The sequence below is a fragment of the Rattus rattus genome, chromosome 2 (genome assembly GCF_011064425.1).
Source record: "Rattus rattus isolate New Zealand chromosome 2, Rrattus_CSIRO_v1, whole genome shotgun sequence".
NCBI lineage: Eukaryota > Metazoa > Chordata > Mammalia > Rodentia > Muridae > Rattus > Rattus rattus.
Genome location: NC_046155.1, coordinates 167564775 through 167586444, shown reverse-complemented (window position 1 = coordinate 167586444; position 21670 = coordinate 167564775). Strand labels below are relative to the sequence as shown.

Here is a 21670-nt window from a genome sequence, read left to right as displayed (position 1 = left end):
CCTAGAGAGAAAAAGAGAAAGCCAAAAAGCCTGGTTAGGTGAGGACAAGGCCCAGGAAGCTGAACTCCGTTGCCCCAGTTCCCACAGGGAAGAGAGAGGAGGAAGAGAAAGAGTACAGGCCTTGTTCTGATGGTGAGGCTGAGGTCCCTGTCAGTGTTCAGTGACACCCTAGCCAGGAGGCCACCCTAGTACAGGCCCCAAAGCACATCCCATTACTATTTGTGACTATATTAAAGCTCCTAGCCAGAGTGTTATCCAAGAGAGAGGATTCTGAATGACCCCCTGCACACTGCTAGGGTCAGGCTCTACTATTACCCAGGATCCTACTGAGTTCTCTACTCAAGGTTCCTTCCAAGTTTCTGGACACTGTGGACTCTGGCTTCTGCCCCTCTTGGAAGAAGATGGCACTCTGGGCCCCAAGGCTGGAAAACCATCAATACAGGCCTTTGTGCCTATCTTGGTGTGCTTGGCCACCTCCATTCTCCCTTTTTAGCCAAGAAGTGGGCTGGTGAGTCTGAGAGGGCAGGAAATTACCCCGACTAGAATGACCATGCAGTTCCTGAGGAACCTGGGGTGGAGGCTGGCCACTGCCTGAGGATTATAAAAACAGGAATGTCGGCTGCAGATCCACGGCCTTGTACTCTCCAAGAAATCCTGGTCTGTCCTTGGCAGTACACCAAACTCACCCTGCCTGCCCTCCCAGGCCAATCTTTGCTTCCCACTCAAAAATATTTTAATTGTTTCCTGCTTCCTGCAACTGTCTGATGTCCAAATGTTTCATTTTATCCTTCAAAGCCCCAAATTGTACCCCTAAGATGTGAGTTCAAATCCTAACTCTACTACCTCTAAAATCGGTGCTCTTGGATAGGAGCCTGTCTCTTTGTCTGTATGAAGTCCTCATTGGGTGCAAGTTAAGCCTAGCATGCACTAATATGATTCATCACTCACAGAATGTATAGACCTGCACACTGACCCTTACTGGACACCATCATGCCTTTCAATCATGCTGTGCCTGCCAAATGGCATGGCTCTTTCTTTTCTCTTTTGCTCCAGAATGAACTAAGTCATAACAACCATTGTTAATATAACCTCCAAACCTGGTATAGGAAGTGTGGTACTCCAAAACCAGAAAACAAATCCAAAGTAATTAGGGTTGCTAGAGTTCCCTGGAAATGCCCTATCTTCCCTGGCCTACTTTAACCACAGCCTGCTGAAAGGGGCTGACCACCTAAGACTAATTTCGAGCATTCACCTTCAATCAAGTCATGCTACTCATTATGACTTAGAAAAGCCAGTGTCTTACACTGCTCATCTCAGCTAACATTTCAAAAAGGCACCTCAATACCAACTCCTATTTTACCCAGCCTCTGGGCTTAGCTGGTCAGGACAACATTAGTCAGAGGTGACTCTGGCTCAGACTGCTCAGGCCTGAACCTTGCCAGTTCTACTATTTGTTCTATGTGATACCTCAACTATGTGGTTTCAGTTGAGCTCTAAGTCCTCATCTGTGAAATGGACCTAATGGTCTAAGAAGCTTAACTGAGACTGTATCTGTAATAGTACAGCAGTGAGCCTTGGCACTAATGCTCAGCTATATCAAATTACAGACATACTTCTCATGGTGGAACCTAAGACCAGAGACAAGGGGTTGGGGATTTAGCTCAGTGGTAGAGTGCTTGCCCTAGGAAGTTTAAGGCCCTGGGTCGGTCCCCAGCTCCAAAAAAGAACCAAAAAAAAAAAAAAAAAAAAAAAAAAAAAAGACCAGAGACAAAAATCCCGAGTGAGCTAAAGAGAACTCAGAAATCCTTAGCAGCCAGTCAGGTATCAGAAACGTTGACGGGGAGTGCTGGAGAGACAGATACCTCAGTGGTTAAGAGCCCTTGTTGCTCTCGCAGAAAACTTGGGTTCAGAACCCACATGGTAGTTCACAATCACCTGCCACCTCCCTGACCCCCACTTTTTTTTTTTTCAAGACAGGGTTTCTCTGTGTAGCCCTGGCTGTCCTGGAACTCACTCTGTAGACCAGGCTGGCCTCAAACACAGAGATCTGGCTGCCTCTGCCTCCAAGTGTGTGCACCACCACATCTGGCCTACCTGCCACTATTGTTCCAGGGGATTCTACAACCTCTCTTGGCCCCTCTGGGCAATGCATGCAAGTGGTACAGACAAGTTTGCAAAATATCCACCCACACATTAACTAAAATGCCAAGAGGGTCATGGGGCCTCATGGACAGGTATGGCAACGCAGCTTTTTCTCAGGCTGCCACTGGGAATATAGCCTGTGAAGCACCAGATACCTGGACTTTTCAAGAGAAGCTAGAAATTCAATTCTTAAAACTTTGTATAATAAATTTAGAAACAAATCAAGAGCATAAGAGATGGCTCAGTGGTTAAGAGCACTGGCTACTCTGAAATTAGAGGACCTGGGTTCAATTCCCAGCAGCCATATGGCAGCTCACAACTGTCCGTATCATTAACTCCAGTTCCAGGAGATCTGATACCCTCTTCAGGCCTCTAAGGGCAACAACCAAACGGTAAACTGGCGTACCTAGAAGAAAAACACCCATTTTTTTTTTTTTTATAAAATAAAAATTAAAAAGGAAGCTGGGCATAGTGATACACAGCTTTTAATCCTAGCACTCAGGAGGCTGAGACAGGAAGATCTCTGAGTTTGAGGCTAGCCCAAACTAGAGTGAGTGCCAGGATATCCAGGGCTATACAGAGAAACCCCGTCCTGAAAAAATTAAACAAGCAAACTCAAATGTGAGTTCCTAAGACACAACCACAGGTCAGATTTAGCTCTAAGAAGGTCAGTTCACAATCTCTGCACTGCCTCTCATATAAAGCTGAGGCCAAGAGGTGTGATGGGATTTGCCAAGACCACAGAGCAAGAGAAGACAGCCCAGTTTATTTTCAAATAGATATGGCCACCTAGGAAGATGGCCCTTACCTGTGTTTGCATTGCTCCCAATACTGTTGATGGCCGGCGGCACAGAGCTGGATGGGTGGAAGGGTACGTGTCCGTTTTCCCGGGGTGGCTTGTCCTGCCAGCCTGACCCTGCCTCTCCAGGGGCCAGCTCTGCAGGTCCGCCCCATTCATCTGAGCCCTGGCGTGAATGGTAGGAGGGCTCTGGCCGAGTGCGGAAACCACTAGCTAGCCGCTCTTCTAGGTGGCTCAGCCAGAGGGCTAGTGCATTGCGGTCCTCCAGCGTGGTGGCTGGGTGGATGAGGGCATACGAGAGGAGCTGGCGGCTCTCTTCAATGAAGGCATTGCTCTCGATGGAGTAGGCCAGCACTTTCTGCAGCAGTCTCATGTACTCAGACTTGGCCTCTGTGTTGCCTGGCTGGAGCAGGGGCAGATGGGACAGCAGGAGGGACACCACCTTCTCTTTGGACTCCTGTTGCCACTGGCTGACGATGGCTACAGTGGGAATAAGAAAGAACATAAGGAGCGTGAGTAGACACTATCAGAAACCCAAAGCCCCATGGTTTCTCCCTCATCTCTAGTCTTCTCTACTTTTCCCATTTGTTACCCATGGCCATGTCCCTCACAGAGCTAAGACCAAGCACATGTTCCCACCTCTGAAGTCATTCTTGCTAGTTCTAATTTTATCACTCCTGTCCTCAAAACCCTGCAGTGACCTCCAGTCCAGTAAGAAACATGAAGGCCTGTTTCTTTGCTGTAGCTACCTGCCTATGGCCATCATCAATATTTCCCTCTCCTCATCAAATAACCTCTTGCCTAAAGGGAGAAGGTGCTGGAATTCATGTTAAAGGTTTGTTCTCTGGCATAAGATGGTATAGATTCTTCACCAGTTAGACTTCAGGTAAGTCACCTTAAATGTCATTGAATACTGATTTCTTTGTTTGCTTTTGGAGGCAGATTCTTGCTCAGGGTCGCCTTAAAACTTCTCCCAAAATACCTGTAAAACTTGAGAGGAAATTATAGCACCTGATTCACAGTATTGGCCTCAGACTCAATGAACTAATAAGAAAAGTAGAGTGGGGGTTGGGGATTTGGCTCAGTGGTAGAGCACTTGCCTAGCAAGTGCAAGGCCCTGGGTTCGGTCCCCAGCTCAAAAAAAAAAAAAAAAAAAAAAAAAAAAGAAGAAAAGTAGAGTGGAGCTGGTGAGTTGGCCCATCGGGTAAAGAAAGGCACTTGTGGGGGCTGGAGAGATGGCTCAGCGGTTAAGAGCACTGACTGATCTTCCAGAGGTCCTGAGTTCAAATCCCAGCAACCACATGGTGGCTCACAACCATCTGTAATGGAATCTGATGCCCTCTTCTGGTGTGTCTGAAGACAGCTACAGTGTACTCATCTATAATAAATAAATAAATAAATCTTAAAAAAAAAAAAAAAAAAAAAAAAAAAGGCACTTGTTCCTGAGTGTGACAAGCTGAATTTGATTTCTGGGCAGTATACTCTGCAAAACACCAGCTCCCTATAAATTGTCTTCTGACATACTGCTATGGCTTACAACCATCTTTCAAATGAATGAAGGAGCAAAAGCTAAAAATAATGGATTATGGCTTGGAATAAAAAACTATAAACAGTTGCTGCAGTTTTCTAAACTGGTTTCTCTGCCTCCAATCTGTCCCATCCATATTGGTGGTTTTATCTTTCTAAACCACACTCAAGTTTCTGACCAGAAGTTTACTATGGCAGCCTGCACCCAGACTCAAATCTAAGAACTCACAGTACAACAGCAACTTCATTTCTATGCCACCGCACCCCCCCCAAAAGAACCCCATCATCAGACACTGACTCAGCATGAGTGAACCATCCCATCTTCCTTGGGGCTCACTACACTGTATTCATTCAAGTTCCCACAGTGAGGCTGCGATTCAAGGGTTTTTCCTAGCCAAATACTAAGTTATTAGTCCTGTCTTCCTCTCCACCCTTAGAACTGTGGGCTGAGCCTGAGGCCTTGAATGCATTCAAGGAACACAACCACTGACCAATGCCCTCGGCCTTCTTTTTACTTTGTATTTTAAGATAGGGCCTCACTAAAAGTGGCCCAGGCCAGCCATGAACTCATTCTGTAATCCAGAGAGGCAATGAAGTGGTGGTCTTTTTGCCTCAGTATACTAACTAGCTGCCATTTCAAGCCTGAACCACTAGACCCAGATTGATTGTGTAAGTATATGTCCATGTGTGTCCATGTCTATGTCTCACAGTCCACTCATGGAGGTCACAACTTATAAGAGCCAATTCTCCCCAAACACCATGTGGGTCCCAGGCATCCAATTTAGGATGTCAGGCTCACCTGCAATCTGAGCCATCTGCCAGCCCAGCTTGGTTATTTTAACAAGGCACACAAAAGCAATATGGAATACTTCATTAATCTGAGCATCATTTCTACACAAAACTAATGTTAATTTTCTTTATACTTTTACAATTTTAGTATATGTGCTGTTAAAGGCGAGCTGTAAACTCCACATTGTTTTTTCTTTTCTTTGACATAGGGTTTTACTAGGTATCTCAGACTGGCTCTAAACTCTAAATTCTCACCTCAGCTTCCTAAGTGCTCTACTGTATTAAGCTTCAGCTCTACTATATCAAGGGAACTCAGAATCACTCCTACTCAGCGCAGCTATTAGGAACTAAGTGGGATTCAGTTTAAGGCCAGTCCTCTGGAAACACTGTTTTTACTTTTTAATTATTAGTATTGTGGTCAGTATACTTTATGGTGGTTTCTTCATTTTCAACAATATACAAAGATTCTAAAGATACAGGCTAACCAGTAGGAAACAGAATGATATTAGACCTCAGAAACCTAGATACAGCCATGCCTGATGATGAAAGCCTATAATCCCTATTCAAGTTCAAGGCCTGCAGGAGCTACAGGATAAGTTCAAAGGCAGTCTTAGCAAGAGCATATCTCAAAGGAAGAGAGAGAGAAAGGGAAGAAGGATGAGAGGGAGTATACCCTGGGGATCGAGCTCAGTGGTAAAGTGCACACATCTAATATATATGTGTCTGCAGTCACATGACTACATGTGTGCAGAATGGAGACATAGAAACTTGCAATTGCTCCTCTGTACCTTTTATCTTAATCCTGTAGCCTGGAATTCACATTAGTTTCTAATTCTACTTAAATCTGTAGCTTTGGGAATGAATCACACAACTCAGAACTCCTGGGGCCTGACCTGAAAGTCTGTTCTGTTTTTTTGGAGAGCCCCTGTTAGAGTGCCAGGAAATTCATCCACTCAAAGCCATCAACTCACTTTATGACCACAGCACCAGCTCAAGAGTAATAGAACTAGCAGTACTGCAAGCACTTCTCATGAGGTCAGCAGTGATGGCTGAAACTTCCTGAGCACATACTAAGTATGTGCTGTCCAACCTTAGCTTAACCATTTTATTACTTCTACATACAAGTAAGACTTGGGAAAGTGAAGTGACAGAACTAGCAAGTGACAAAGCTGAGACCTAAGTTGGGTGTCCTGCTTTCACAACTGGGAAAAACTTTCTCCATGACTTTCTACCTTTGTTTTATTTTATGTGTATAGGTGTCTGTCTGCATGTGTGTCTGTGTCCTACATGCATGTAATGCCTGTACAGGCCAGAAGAGGGTGTCAGATCCCCAGGTACTGGAGGTCAGACAATTGTGAGCCAACATGTGGGTGCTGCGAATGGGCTTGAGCCTCTGGGAAAGCAGTCAGTGCTTACTGAGTCATCCCTCCAGCTTTCACTGTAATTTTCCAACTTCCGGTCTTTCAGTCTTGACTCTTCTCACATTGTACCTGCCACTCAAAGCCAGGAAACTGCCTCCCTCATCTATCTTCATCTGAACCAGCACATTTGTCCACAGAGCTCTTCCTCCAACCAACACGGCATTTAATGTTTTTTTTCCTGGAGCTGAGGACAGAACCCAGAGCCTTGCAAGAGCTCTACCACTGAGCTAAATCTCCAACCCCCACAATATTTAATTTTTAAAATAAAATAAAATTGTGAAGTGGGGCAAGTTCTTCTTCAAGTCAGGAAGCCCTTTCTGCCCTATCCTATCTCCAATTGGCATGAAGTCACATTAACTCTTTGATAACTTCTTTTTTAGACTTGGTCCCAACCTTTAATCCTTAATAAATACAGTAATATTAAGGACAAAGTCAAAGGCCTTGCATTCCAGCTGTCTGTTAAAGAAGTACAGGGGTTGGGGTTGGGGATTTAGCTCAGTGGTAGAGCGCTTGCCTAGGAAGCGCAAGGCCCTGGTTCGGTCCCCAGCTCTGAAAAAAAGAACCAAAAAAAAAAAAAAAAAAAAAAAAAAAAGAACAGGGTTGCTGAGATGTGGGCTGCTCAGATTTAGGCAAGGGTGTCCAGTGAAGGATTAACAGTCTACATGTAGTCAATGCGCAAGATGTAGCTCAGTGATGGGGTGTTTTTCCCCTTGCTCCTGCATGCCTATCTAGACTTCTCAATTGCCGTTGTTTAGGCGTTACAGTGAAGCTAGAGGCATCTAGGACAGAGAGAAGCCTTGTCTAAACCTTCCCCCACCCCCAGAGTACTGCCAGGACCCCAGGGCTATGGGATGCAGCTTCTCCTCTGGTACTGCCAGGGGACGTGACAGAATAGCCTCAAGGGTTGGGCTCAAAGAAGGACCTTGTTCTATTGCCCAGAAAGGAGAGAGTAATTCTGAACCAATGAAGGCTTACCCTGGGGAAATGTGTGTTCATGTGTCTGAGTGGTGGTGTTAGGAAGGGCGGGCAGGCCTCCCAGGACTGGGAAGCATCAATGAGCACTGGAATGAGTCCAAGGAATGTGCACAGCCTCAGGCCTCGTGGGGTGAGCCCAGCTGGGGCTGCAGATGATGGGTGGGGATGGAACTTCTAGTTTCCTGCCCAGATCAGAAAACTCTGGCCCAGACTTAAGGCACAGTAGGGGCCTAATGAATACCTGCACAATTGAACCCAGATGGTCTGTTGGTAGGTAGTAGTGTCTATGTGTGTAATGTGCCCTCTCTGGGATCCCAAACATTTAGTCATCCTGCCTTAAGTTATAGCAGGCATTCTGCAAGTTCAAAAGGAAATACCTGCCTGGGTTTAAAAAAAAAAAAAAATCTACCTCTGTCTCCATGACTCAGTATATTGTAACCATGGACCAGTTCTTTAAATTCACTGAATCTTGGTCATTTGTCTATGTAATGATGGCTGTCAAAGCTCCGAGGTCACAGGGTTGTAGAGAACAGGGAGCAAAGCACCTGGCATGAGGAAGTGCTCGGCACATGAACATAGTATCCCCACTGTTCCTGTGGAAATCTTTCTTGAGACTGTCTCAAGGCTCTTAATCCAGTGGTTCACTTAGCACAGCACATCTGGGACTCCCCTTAAAATTTCCCACAGGGCTGGGGAAATTTACAGAATAATTTACCAAAACTAGACACACGTTTGCTTTTTAAGTTAGAGGCATAATTTGTAGTGATAAAATTCTGGAAGTGGGTGGACTGGGTTTGGGGGACCAAGCAATGCAAAGATACCAGCAGTTGCTACTGTCAGAGATGCAAATTTGGACTCTGAGGACACAGAGAGGGTAAAGTAGACTGTGTGAGTGCCCTCCTTAGCATAATGGCTCTGGGACTGGCCAGGTGATCCAAGCAAAGTAGGTCATGACCCTGGGTCCTGGGCAAATCATAGGAGCCAAATATATCTTTGAGACTATCATAAGAGCAAACCCATTTTTATATGCTTAGCGTTGCAACAATCATGTTGGCTTCTGGCACTAATCAGAGGGGCTGGGGCTTGGCTTCAGACATACTCTTCTCTGCCTCACCCCAGCTCAGAGACACGGGTTCACATTTTTGTTTGATGAACTATGTTAGTAGAGCCTGAAAGGGAAGGGTGGGAGTATCGGAGGATGAGTTCTGGTGATTCACTCACCATGGCCCCTTCTGACCCCAGTTTTTCCACCCAAATTCAGGGGGCCAGAGAGGAAGACACTTAAATCTGCCAGACTGGGAGACTGACTCAGAAGACTAGATGTAGGAAGAAATGTAAGAACTGCAGACCAGGATGCCATACGATGAGGGAGAAGAGATCTTGGCTGTCTAGGCCCAATTTCCTATCAGTCATGGAACACCCTTATAGTTCAAGACACACTAAAGGGAAGGAGGCCAGGATTGCTGTTGGAGCTCTAAACAGCAGAGAACTAGGAGAAGTAGGGGTGATGACAACTGGGAACTCCAGGCCTCTCTGTCCTGGTTATTTTTGTCAACCTATTACAAGCTAGAATTTTCCTGAGAGGAAGGTCAATTGAGAAAATACTTCCAGAAGACTGGCCCATAAGCAAGCCTGTGAAACATTTTCTTGATTAATTTTTCTGTGGGTGGGCCCAGACCATGATAGGCAGGTGATCCTGAGCGGTATTAAGGAGGCAGGTAGAGGGCTAGAGAGATGGCTCAGCCATTAAAGGCTAGGCTCACAACCAAAAATATAAGAAGGTAGGTAGAGCAAGCTATGAAGAACCAGTAAGCAGTGTTCCTCTGTGATATCTGCTTCAGTTCCTGCCCCCAGGTTCCTGTATGGAGCTCCTGCTTTGATGTCCCTTCAGGATGGATGTCAGCTTAAGATGAATAACTCCTTCCTTTCCCAGGGCTTTCTTTGATCAATGTGCCTGCAACTCCAAGACAAGTAGATGGACCAGAAGGATATGTATCACAGAGCCTGGTATTTATAAGAACCTAGAACCCTATCTGGGCCCATCCCTTTAGGATTCTCACTTATTGTGTCTGGGGTTGGGGAGGTGAGAGGGTTGGGAATCTGGATTTTAAGTTTTTCTGACCCTGTCCCTAAGATTGTGATAATACATGCGTGGGAAACAAAAGAATGAAGAACCATAAATGAGCAGACAGAAATAATAAGTATCAGGAGAGACAGCCAGGCCACCAGTTCCAAGAGGCAGGAACAAGCAGATGACTGAGGAAGTCTACCTAAGTAAGGGTGGAAGTGACAGGAAATGCCACCTCTTTAGACTTAAAGCCCTCACATCCATTAGGAAGAAGTATTCAAGGCCCCCATAGACTTTATTCATGAGCACTTTCCTGAAAGTGATGCTCTGCTGTAACCCTGGCAGACATCCTTCCTGCTTACTATGGGATAAGCCATGGCCTCCCTCCCTCCCCTCATTCTGTTTTCCTTACCACTCTACCCATTAGCTTCATAGAAAACTTTTCAACACGTGACAGGGATCATATATTCACTATCATGCAATTCTTTGAACAATAGTCCTCCAGTCCTTGCTGAGCCCTCCCCAATATGCTGATATAACTGTTTGGAAAGGGCCTGTATATGTTTTGTATAGCATATTGTTCACAGAAAATGTGGTAAGAGCAAACACTTTAGAATAACACACCTTCAGACTAGGAGCTCCAGAGATGTCTAGGGATTCATCCTAGAGCTGCTTAAAGGATCTTTATTTACTATAGCTTGGAGGTGCAAAACCAAGTGGACCAAGCGGTAGACAGAGCTAGTGTTCAACTACTCCCAAGGGCAAATTGATCCCTGCCTTTAGCTCAGCAGTTCTCAACCTTTGGTTCATGACTCCTTTGGGGTTGGGTATCAGATTTTGTGTTTATCAGATATTTATGATTCATAATAGCAAAATGATTTTATGGTTGGGGGTCACCATACATACGTTAAAATGCTTCAGCATTAGGAAGGCTGAAACGCACTGCTTTATCCTATTCTGTGACTCAAAGCAAGTCACTCAGCTTCCCCATCTATAATCAGGCTTTCCTTACAGGTGCTGTGAGGGTTAGACAGCAATAGACAAAGCACCACTGAGCACGACTGCGCATGCCTGTAACCTCAGACTTAAGAGGCAGAGGCAGAGGCAGAAGTCACTGCACTACAAGTCTGAGACTAGCATAGGCTGTAGGCTGAGATCCTGTCTCAAAATATAAAAAAATAAAGGCCAAGTGTGGAAGTATACACCTTTTATCCCAGCACCCAGGAAGAAGCAGAGGCAGATGGATCTCTAAAGTTTGAAGACAGCCTGGTCTATATGGAGAGTTCCAGGCCAGGCAGGACTGCAAAATGGGACCTTGTCTCAAAAAAACAAACAACCCAAAACCAATAAAATGCCAAAGCTCAGAGAAAATATGTGCACTCAGATTGTACAGATCATCTTATAACACAGAAGATCAGGAAAGAAGACCCCACCTTTAGCCTTCTATAGCAATTAGTTTTTCTTGGAAGTTCTGAAAACAAATGCAAAACCCGAAAGTGCTCTAATAAGTTAACAGGGAGAGCATATGGCTGACCTGATAAACAGATAAGGCTGGAGCTCAGGACATAGTCGTAGAGAATGTGATGAAGCTGTGTAAAACATTGGCTTGTCTCAAAAGAACACTACCCCATCTCTCCAGTGTGGGCAGAGCCATTCATTAAACAGACCTCCATCCCTGGGTGCCAGGGCAGGGGAGCCTTTTTCTTTGGTGGGGAAGCTAGCAAAAGTGGAAGACGGCTGAGCCCTCAGCCTGCTGTACCTGAGCTGGGCTCTAACTGTTTTTCTGTCTGCCTTCCATCAGGTCAACAGGACTCCTAATCTACGCAACTATCTTCTGCTATGTGTGATGCTTTTGCAGCTTTTACATCCAATTCTGTAAGAAATAAAGGGCGTTTCTATGATGAGTGGGAGAGATAACAGAGGCCAGGTAGCTCTGTGGTTCCCCAAATCCCAATCTTAGAAACCCACGCTGGAGCCCTCACCTGTAAAGCAGTGATGGTAACAGTACTAATTTTATAAGGTAGTTCTGAGGAGTGTTAAGTAGGACTGACAATAAAAACAATCGACAGTTACTGAATATTTACTGCTTATCAGGCACTGTGGGAAGAACTCCACCTGCATGAACTTCCTGGCTCCTCATAAGCATCCTAAACATTGGTAGAATTAATCATCTTTAACGACTGTTACTTCAGTCTAGGCACTGTGACTCAAGAGCCACCTAAGGACTTGACACAAGCTAAGGGACGTCTGGCTTGCAAGGGCTTCATGAAAACTGCTGTTATGAAGATAAAGATAGAAAGAACAAAGTTGACTCTGCAAGGAGTCTCTCGGTCCCCTTCTCTGCTAGCTTTTGGTTATTCACAACTCTTCTGCTTCTCTGACTTCCATCTCCTATCCATGTCACTGAGATCACCAGCTCCACACCCAACTAGCTGTGTCAAGGCTAGAAGGCCCTTATGCTTTTAGCAGTAGCCTTTGAAACAGTTCTTTGGACTGACGACTATAAGGACAGGTTCTAAGGATGTCTGTCTGGCTCACCTATCCCAATGTCAGCTTCAGGAGACAGAGTACCTCTCTAGTAGGTTATTAAAGAACTGACACGAAGGACTACATTTACATTAAGAACTCTCTTGAAGCTGTTTGTGGCCTGAGACCAATCTACTTTTAGAAGTGAAACCTCTAACCCTGTGGGTTATGGAAGACTTCTGAGCGCTTCTGCTAGCTTTGGTGTCCTAGAGCTAGGAAAACAAATCATTGCTCACCTTCCACTGACTCACTTCATGGTTTACTAGGCTGTTCCTTTCAGCAGCTCAAATAAGCTAGCCAACATCCTTCCTCTATGTAGGCAGTTTCCAGTTTATATTGCCCTCCTCTGGGAGTCCCCATTTCACACCTGAGGACAGCTGACAACAACACAGTCCCAGGAGACCAGACAAGCACAGAATATACATTTCTCAGCTCCAATGTTGGTTGGCCTCTGTGGCACCTGGCACCTGCTCTTGCTCTCCCCACCGTACTCCCATCTCTAGGGGCAGAGACTCACCAGCACTGTTGGCCTCTGACTCCAGCAGGTGGATATCATTGCAGTCCGCCAGTGAGTGCTCCAGGCAGAGCTGCAGAAAGCGGGCTTGGGTACGGGTGACCCGCTTCAGAAGTGACAGCAGGGCCACTGTCTGCTCACACTCATTCCAGCCCTTGAACCAGCTAGCGAGGATGCCCACTTGGTCTCGGAACATCATGGTGCCAGGCCTGGGGCCAGGGTTGGGGGACGGCGGTGGCAAGGGCCAGCGCCGTCACATGGTCTCGGCTCTGGGCTCCTGTTACCTCTCCCCTAAGGGCCAGGGCTTGAGGATGTCCCCTGGCGTGGTGGCAACGGGTGGTGGGGGGAGGAGGGAGCCTGCTTACATCAGGGGAGGTCTTGGTCCAGCCACACCTCTCCAGGCTCCTGGAAAAGAAAGCAAAGGGATCAGAAGGGTTGTAGGGGTTGAATCTGTCATGGATAAATTATGGAATGAGGGCCCTGTTCATAGTTTATGGAGTTTGCTCTAAGTCTCTGGGAAAAGTCCGCAGCAGATACTAAACCAGCTCCTCTCCAACTGAGGACTCGGGGAACAGGCATGATTGACACCCCTTCAAGACAAATCAAAGATTACGTCAAAATGGTGTTCAGAAACAAGAAGGAAGAGATGATGTATATCTGGGAAAAGATCTGAAGGAAGGAAGGTTTGGCTCAAGGTGACATGACAAAGCAGACATATAACTTGGAAGATAATCTCTGACCTTGCTAGTCTCATGCTGCCTCCTCTTAGAGCTGGACAGTGACTGTTCACCAGCAGAAAAAACCTTAGGGCTCCTTAATTACTTCAAATTAAAACTTACAATTCAGGGTTGGGGATTTAGCTTAGTGGTAGAGCGCTTGCCTAGCAAGCGCAAGGCCCTGGGTTCAGTCCTCAGCTCCGGAAAAACAAAGCAAAGCAAAACAAAACAAAACAGCTCAAGAGTGTTAGGTGGACCAGTGACCCCAGTAGAGATCCCAGGTATGCAGACAGCAGATGTTGACAGCAGTTAACTATCTAGTCACAAACTATCTGGTAAATATGAGCCCAGGGCATGAACATGGACAAGCCTGTTTAAAGATCACCATCATAAAGGGATCTCATGCCCTCAACCCAGCTCTGCTGCTCTAGAAGAGGCTTAGCTCTGCTGCTCTGGAAGAGGCTGGGCTCTGAGCTCTAAGACTCTACCTCTCTACTGTGAGGTAAACCCCTCACAGTTTTCCTCTTTAGTCCTTGAAGTCAGCTTCAGGCCCAGACTCTGAGGTTGAAGTCCCCTTGATTTTTCAGGAGACCAAATTGTTATCAAAGAGCCTACAGAGTGCCAACTTGAAGGGAATGGGACAGATTAAAAAGCAGACACCCAAACAAGAAAATGTCCAATTCTTCTTAAGCAGGGCCTATCCAGAAGTTGTTTGAAGTGGGCAAACAGTAGGTCTAGTTGTTTTTCAATTGACTTGTTTCTAGACACTCCTCTGACACCTTTCTCAAGTGTCTGGAGCTTCAAGTATCCACCCAACATTTCCCCATCTGCATCTCTTGCAACCGGTGCCTTCTGTTCAATTTCCCCAGGCTGTGTAAGAACCAAGAACTCTATACACAGACCTACTGTATATCGGACCTGTCAAGTCCAGGCTTTAGGGCATGACTCATATTACCCTGTTATAGGCTAGCTCCCAAGTTAGTTGGGTCTCAGCACAATATCACTTCCTCAGAGACAATATCCCTGATACTCTCCCATGATCACACAATTGTATTAGTGCTCTTATTTCTATAGAAAATGACACCATATTCATGTTACATATTGTATGTTCATTGTTCTCACCAAAATGTAAGTCACATAGTCACTTGAGCCTAACAGTACCTCACTCATTTAAAAAATTATTAATTTTATTTACTTTTTGTGTAAATGTCTGTATATGTACATTTCACAGAGCACATGTGGAGGTCAGAGGACAATTGTGAAAGCTGGTTCTCCTTTTCCACCATGTGGATCCCAGAGAATTGAGGCTTGGTGGTAAGCATCTTTACCCACTGAGTTATCTTGCTGGTCCAGAATATACTTTAAAAATAAAATCAGCCAGCTATAGGAACACATACCTTTAATTTCAGCACTCAGAAGCAGAAACAGGTGAATCTCTGTGATTCTGAATCTTTGAAAGATTTGTGGATCTTTGTGTATTTGAAGCAAGCCTGGTCTATATATTAAGTTCTAGGCCACACAGGACTACATGGTGAGGATCTGTCTTAGAGCAAAAACATAACCAAAAACAATGGGATGGAGTGAGGTAGGGGTCAAGATAGGGTTTTTACAAAAGCCTGCCTTGTTATGTTTTCTTTTAACTTTCTCTGTGTGCTCACTTGTCTTACTTGAGTGTGAACATGTGCACACTACATGCATATGCAGGTACCTGAGGTGCCCAAAGGCTTCAGATACCCTAAAGATAGAGCCTTAAGCCATCTGATGTTGGTGCTAGGAACAGAATTCAGGTGACCTCCTCTGAATGTGTAGTATGCACTCTTAACCACTCCAACCAAGACAAAGAGTCTTGTTATATACAAGTTTTCTTTTTTTTTTGGAGCTGAGGACCAAACCCAGGGCCTAGCAAGTGCTCTACCACTGAGCTAAATCCCCAACCCTACAAAGAGTCTTGTTATGTGGTCCAGGATAATAGTCTGAAGTTACAATCTTCCTTGCCTTAGACTCCTAAATGCTGAGATTACAGTCGTGCATCACCATACCTGGTTTAATGGCAATATCCATCAATGGGGCATAACTAATAAACTGAGGCAGATGCTAATAAGCAAGGAGGAGCAAAAAGTGTATCTAGTGAAGAGGGACAGCATAAAATTCACTAATAGTGACTGTCTGTAATCCTATCCCCCAGAAGGCTAATGCAGGAGAATTGCTATGAGTTCTAGGTCAACCAAGATACAAAGTGAGGACCTGTAAAAGAAAGCTGCATAGAACCATGTATAACACACCACTAGTATTTCAGGTGTGGAAGGATGAACTCCAGGCTGTTGAGATGGGTTACTCCCAGGAGATGGGAATAACTAATACTCTAAAATACCATTTCATTAGATATAAGTAAATGTACACTCCCACTTAAAAGAATAATTTCGGGGTTGGGGATTTAGCTCAGTGGTAGGGCGCTTGCCTAGGAAGCGCAAGGCCCTGGGTTCGATCCCCAGCTCCGAAAAAAAAAAAAAAAAAAAGAATAATTTCAGCCTTTAATCCCAGCACTCAGGAGGCAGAGGCAGAGGCAGGTGGATTACTGAGTTCAAGGCCAGCCTGGTCTTATAGAATGAGTTCCAGGACAGCCAGAACTACACAGAGAACATCTGTCTTGAAAAAACAAAATCAACCAAAACAAAAACAGAACTGAGGATGCTTTCTACTTATTCACAGTGAGAGAGCACTGTGCCACCCTAGATGAGGGTGGATGAGTAGCAGCTCTGTGCCTGGAAGCAGCACTTGCCCTCCCTGCTCCAGCATTCTGTGGCTTTAGGTCCCAGGGAGGCAGCAGCTGCTTCAACATAAGACTTCTATATAATGGAGCTGTCCAAGGATAGAGCAGGCCCCATGTGAGGAGGTAAGAAGTCCCTGGCTGTTAGAAGTGATCAAGTAGAGGCTGGGTGGACATCCCTTGGGAATGGGAGTGGTTCCTCCACTGGGTGACAGCTCATGTGATACCAGACCATGTTACTATTTCAGGATATGCCAAAAGCATTCACAGCAGAAAGACAACCAAATTGTCAGGCAAAAATGGCGCATATTTCCATATTAATTCTTTTACTAGGTTGTTACTTTTCCTAAGCAACAACACTATATCACCAATAAGCTGCTGAATAAACATCAATTCAGCTTCTTCCAGCAAAGCTCTGGGACAGCATAAGATCTCAAATGTGGTGCTCACCAGGCTAGGCTTTCAACAGAGCTGGTCACTGGGGACTATACTGAGTTGCACAGTACACAGCCGGTTTAAAGGCAGAATACACTATTCCCCTCTAATCAACTGTTGCCATGTGGGAACAGATTCATATTAATTCTTTTAATTTTTTTTAAACTGGAAGAGGAAATCTGGCTTTGAAAAAAAATTCCCTATTTTTAAATGTTGGAGACTAATTCACATTAAAACAGCAACTGTGAACTACAACACAGAACAACAAAATCCCAAAACATTGTGGCTGTAGTCCTTGAAACAGACTGGAAATAGACCAAAAGCCAACTAAAAATTCCTCCCCAGGCCCTCTTCAAGCCACCCAGATGCTCAAGGGACATAACCAGTAGGGAGGACACCGGTGGAGCGGGCTCTAATGGTCTGCAGTGGAACTGGGGTTTCCACAAATCCACCCATAAGACCAAACTATGGAAAACCATCCCTTAGTTAAACCCAAAGACCTGTGTTTGATTCCCAGAACCAACATGATAGAAACAACTCAAACAACTCCAAGCTGTTTTTCTGACCTCCACACACATACACACCATGGCACATGTGTACAAACACACACTTAGTAAAATGTAATTCAAAATAATTTTGTTTTAAAAGATCTCCATGAATTGAGAACAGTCTGATCTATGCAGCAAGTTCTAGGTCATCCAGAGGTACTTAGTAAGATTCTGTCTCAAAAATAAATAAGCTATCCCTAATGGGACTGGAGAAAGAGCACTGTGATTAAGAGCACTTGCTGCTCTTGTAGAGGACTTGGGTTTGGTTCCTATCACTCATATGACACCTCACAACCAGCTGTAACTCTAGTTCCAGGAAATCCAATGCCCTCTTTGGTTCTCTGCAAATACTTGTACATATACTACACATACATATACACAGGCAAAACACTCTCACACATAAATTTTTAAAATAAAGAAGAGAAAAATGATATGAGGACTTCCATGAGTTTAGAGCCAGTTTGGGCTACCCAGCAAGTTTGAAGCCAGTCAGGGCTACACAGCTATCTCAAAGTAGTAATCTTAGGCTAGGGAGATAGTTCAGGGGGTAAAACACATACCATACAAGCTGGAAGTTTGAGTTTAGATTGCTACAATTCAGGTAAAGTCAGGTGTGAGAACTCTTGTCTGCAGTGCTCCTACATCAGGGTGAGAGGTGGAGACAGGAGAACCCCTAGAAGCTCATAGACCAGTTATATCAAGTGGTGAATAAGAGGCAACCCTATCTAAACAAGGTAGCAGGCAAGGGCCAATACCCAAAGTTGTACTCAGACCTCATAATTCCTATCATGGCTCACACACACACTTGCAGCTACCCACATAAATGTGCATCTACATACTCACAAACAGGGATGGAGGGAAGGAGAGAGAAGTGGAGAGAGGGGGAAAGACGGCGAGAGAGGAAAGGGAGGGGGGATAGAGGGTGAGAGCGTGAGATCAGGACAGAAGGATGCTGAATACTGGATGGAGATGGTAACTCATGAAAATAAATGGATGGCCCCTTTCCATCGAAGTGCAGAGACCCTTGGCCTGTGTCCCCGAATCCCACCTCTTTGTGTGAAATGAGACAGTACCCGAATAAGGCAATAGCACCAACTGTCCTATGGAAGTACCATCTTACCATGATGGGTTTATCTGTCAAAGAGCCATTCTATCTTCTGGTTCTAACAATGAATTCCCTTTTAAGAATGAACCCTCCTTCTTGGCTGCAGAAGTAGACATGGGATAAAGCATGAAACAAGGAGAGTTTTCTTGGAACTTTCACTGTAACTACTGAGGAAACTAGCTTTAGTTTTTTAGTTACTACATCTGCTACCTTGTAGCTCACCTGCTTTTTGAATTAAGCCAACATAGATGGAGCATCCTCAAAGAGGTGAAGGAAGGAGATGACCCAAGGGACAGAGCCTGAAGTCTCCTTACTGGACTAGACTTTTCAGTTCAACAGGCCAATAAATATACTCCTTAGCCCTGTTTGAACTGGATTTTTTTTTTTTTTACTACTTAAAACTTAAAACAGTCCTGGCTACTTAAATATAAAACAACATTCACTGCTGTTCTAGTCTCTCTGTCCTCACGTGGCCAAACCTGAATCTTCTTGCTTTTAAGGAAAGTCAGGAGAGAGGGCCTCTAGATACTTAGGAACAATGCTGGTATCTGGCCAGATTTAGAATGTATAGCTTCTTGGGAAGTACCTACCAACCCCAGAGGTGAAAAATGGAACCAAACAAACAGCTGAGGGATACTAGAGAAAGTTTTCCCCAGGTTTCTTCCCTGACCTCCAAAAGTGAGAAAGGGTCCATAGACAGGACAAGTACTTAGTCAGCATTCACACTCAGGTTTCTCTGTGTAGCCCTGTCTTGGAACTCACTCTATAGACCAGGCTGGGCTGGAATTCAGAGATCCACCTGCCTTTCTCCTGAGTGCTGAAATTAAAGGCGTGCACCAGCTCTGTCCAGCTCCGTGAACTCTCTTCATTTAGAAACAGAACTGGGTAGGTCAGGTGACCTGGTTCAATTCCCAGCTCTCCCACTGACACTACTATGACTTTTGGCAAGTAATTCATCTTCTTCTTCAGTGAAACCATGAGAAGACTGAGATGAAACAATGTACAGGAAGACAGTTAACCGGAAGCCTTCCTCTCTTGGATCATACCCTGGCCCTTGCAGGCCCTGCAAACAGTTCTTCAGAGGTGAGTTCACCTAGATCCCAGACATCTATCTTTGCAGTTCGTTTGAGACAGGTTCTCTCTATGGAACCCAGGCTGGCCTTGAAGTTGAGATCTGCCTCCTTTAGCCTCAAGTGCTTGGGATCTATTTTTAAAAATATATGTAAGGCTTAGAGGAGGGGGCTGTAACTCAATGACAGTGTACTTGCCTGTAAAATGTGAAAGTCTGGGATTTAATCCCTATCAACACACATATATAACACATAAAGGTCACATACATTTGTAAGACATAATTAGTCTCCTTTTACAGATAGAAAAATGAATTTAGACAGAAGGGAAGTCACTACTCATGACTGTGTAGGATATGCAAGGTCCAGGTACTATGCTTTCAGACCTCTTGCTCTTTAAAGATGTTGAAGCCTACTAGAAGTTCCCCATTGATGCCCAGAAATTAGGCTTAAGGAATATCTTTTAACACCAGATCTCTGGGTACTATTAGTCTCCCCATCCATTCCTAGCTCTTTTATAGTCTGTGACTTAGGCCTTTGAGGAACACACATTTTATAAACACAGTAATAGGCTAGTTATCAATCAGGTGCCTGTCAAAAGCAAAAGAATCCCGTCTCTTTTGTAAGAACTATTGTTTTCAGAAACTTCTCAAATATGTACACATAAAAAAGTATACCATTGCCTCACTAAAAAGTATACCGTTGGGGATACAAAGGGGAGAGAAGCCAAGCAGAGCCATTGGAAGCTAAGTGCAATGTGGGGACTCTGGGAAACCCTGGAGTAAAAGGAAGTTGCATTTCTCTTCCTATACCAAAAACTCATGTTTTGTTTTGTTATCCTTCTTCTCACAGAATGTTCCCTACTCCCTTGTCCTCCTATAAAATAAACTGTCACCTTTGTGGATATCTCAGACTCTCTTGTCATCTGTTTTTTTTCCTCTCCTGAAGATGCAGTCTTTTTTCCCTGGAGCCAGGATCTTGCTACATAGCTGAGATGGCTTAGAACTAGAGATCTTCATGCCTCCTGAGTGCTGGGATGACAGGCATATGCCCCACAATAACATTTTTTTCAGGGGGAGGGGAGAGGTGGAATGGATTAGGTCCTGCTATGTGGCCCTGGCTGGCCTGGAACTCATGTAGGCCAATGTTGCCCCTTAACTCAATATGATGAACTTTCTTCCTCTGCCTCCCAAGCCCTGAAATTTCAACATGAACAACTAGATCCACCTGTTTTTGTTTTATTTTAAAGAGAAAAAAAAAGAGGGCTGGAGAGATGGCTCAGTGGTTAAGAGGACTGGCAGTTCTTCTAGAGGTCCTGAGTTCAATCCCAGCATTCACATGGTAGCTCACAACCTTCTATAAAGTGATCTGATGCCCTCTTCTAGCATGCAGGTGTACATGCAGATAGGGAACTCATATATCTAAAATAGATAGATATATATTTAAGAGAAAAAGTTAGTTTATCAAGCATACAAGGGCACAGCAGATATGGCTGTAACAGAACTGTTTGCTTGATTCTAGTTTTCTTTTTAAGGACTTAGTTTATTTTCATTGTATGTGTTTTGCTTCTGTGTATATGTACCATGTGTCTAATACCTGAAAACGTCATAGGAGGGTGTCGGATTCTCTGGAATCAGAAGCAGAGATAATAGTGATCTGTCATGTGGGTACTGAGAACTGAACCCAGGTCCTCTGGAAGAACAGCCAGTGATCTTAACTGTTGAGCCATCTCTTCAGTCCCTAGTTCTTTTTTCTTAGTGGCAGCTATATATGTCCTTATCTGTGACAGGAAAATAGCTCAACAGGTTAAATGCATGCTACCAAGCCCAACAACCTGAGTTTAATCCTTGATACCCAATTAGTGGAAGAACAAATTCCCATAAATTGTCCTGACTTCCACATGTGTATATTATCATTCGTATGCCCAGATATGTTCGTCAACACAAATAAATGTTCCCAATCCTCTTTATCAAACCTCAGATCAGACCTATCCCCAACTTTCCTCAAAAGGAGGATCTGATATCTTTACAGGTGGTGTTTCTTCAAGGGCTTCAGCTCTTCTGATTCTCACACTGCCTAGACAGTAAGAGGTATGAGGGAAGGGAAGGTTATGGTTATATGACACACTGCTATACCAAAGCATCTGGCAAAGAGCAGGCTCTCAACAGCTATGATACATCTCCTCACTGTGCAGCAGTCCTTGCCCTGCATGCGGCAATGCTAGGTTTAGAATGTCTCACTTCCTGGACTTCCCACAACCAGTGTCACTCA

The 21670-nt window shown here is 44.7% G+C and overlaps 1 protein-coding gene across 1 annotated transcript in view; it reads right to left on the bottom strand.

Moving 5' to 3' along the window:
• The window catches only part of Samd4b (sterile alpha motif domain containing 4B), a 38495-nt gene that overhangs the window by 11472 nt on the left and 5353 nt on the right, over positions 1–21670 (bottom strand). The window contains exons 2-3 of the mRNA XM_032894063.1: positions 12765–13166; positions 2951–3421 (exon numbers count right to left, since the gene is read on the bottom strand). Coding sequence (XP_032749954.1) covers positions 2951–3421; positions 12765–12960 — 667 coding nt within the window. The 5' untranslated portion in view covers positions 12961–13166. The remainder of the gene's footprint in view (positions 1–2950; positions 3422–12764; positions 13167–21670) is intronic.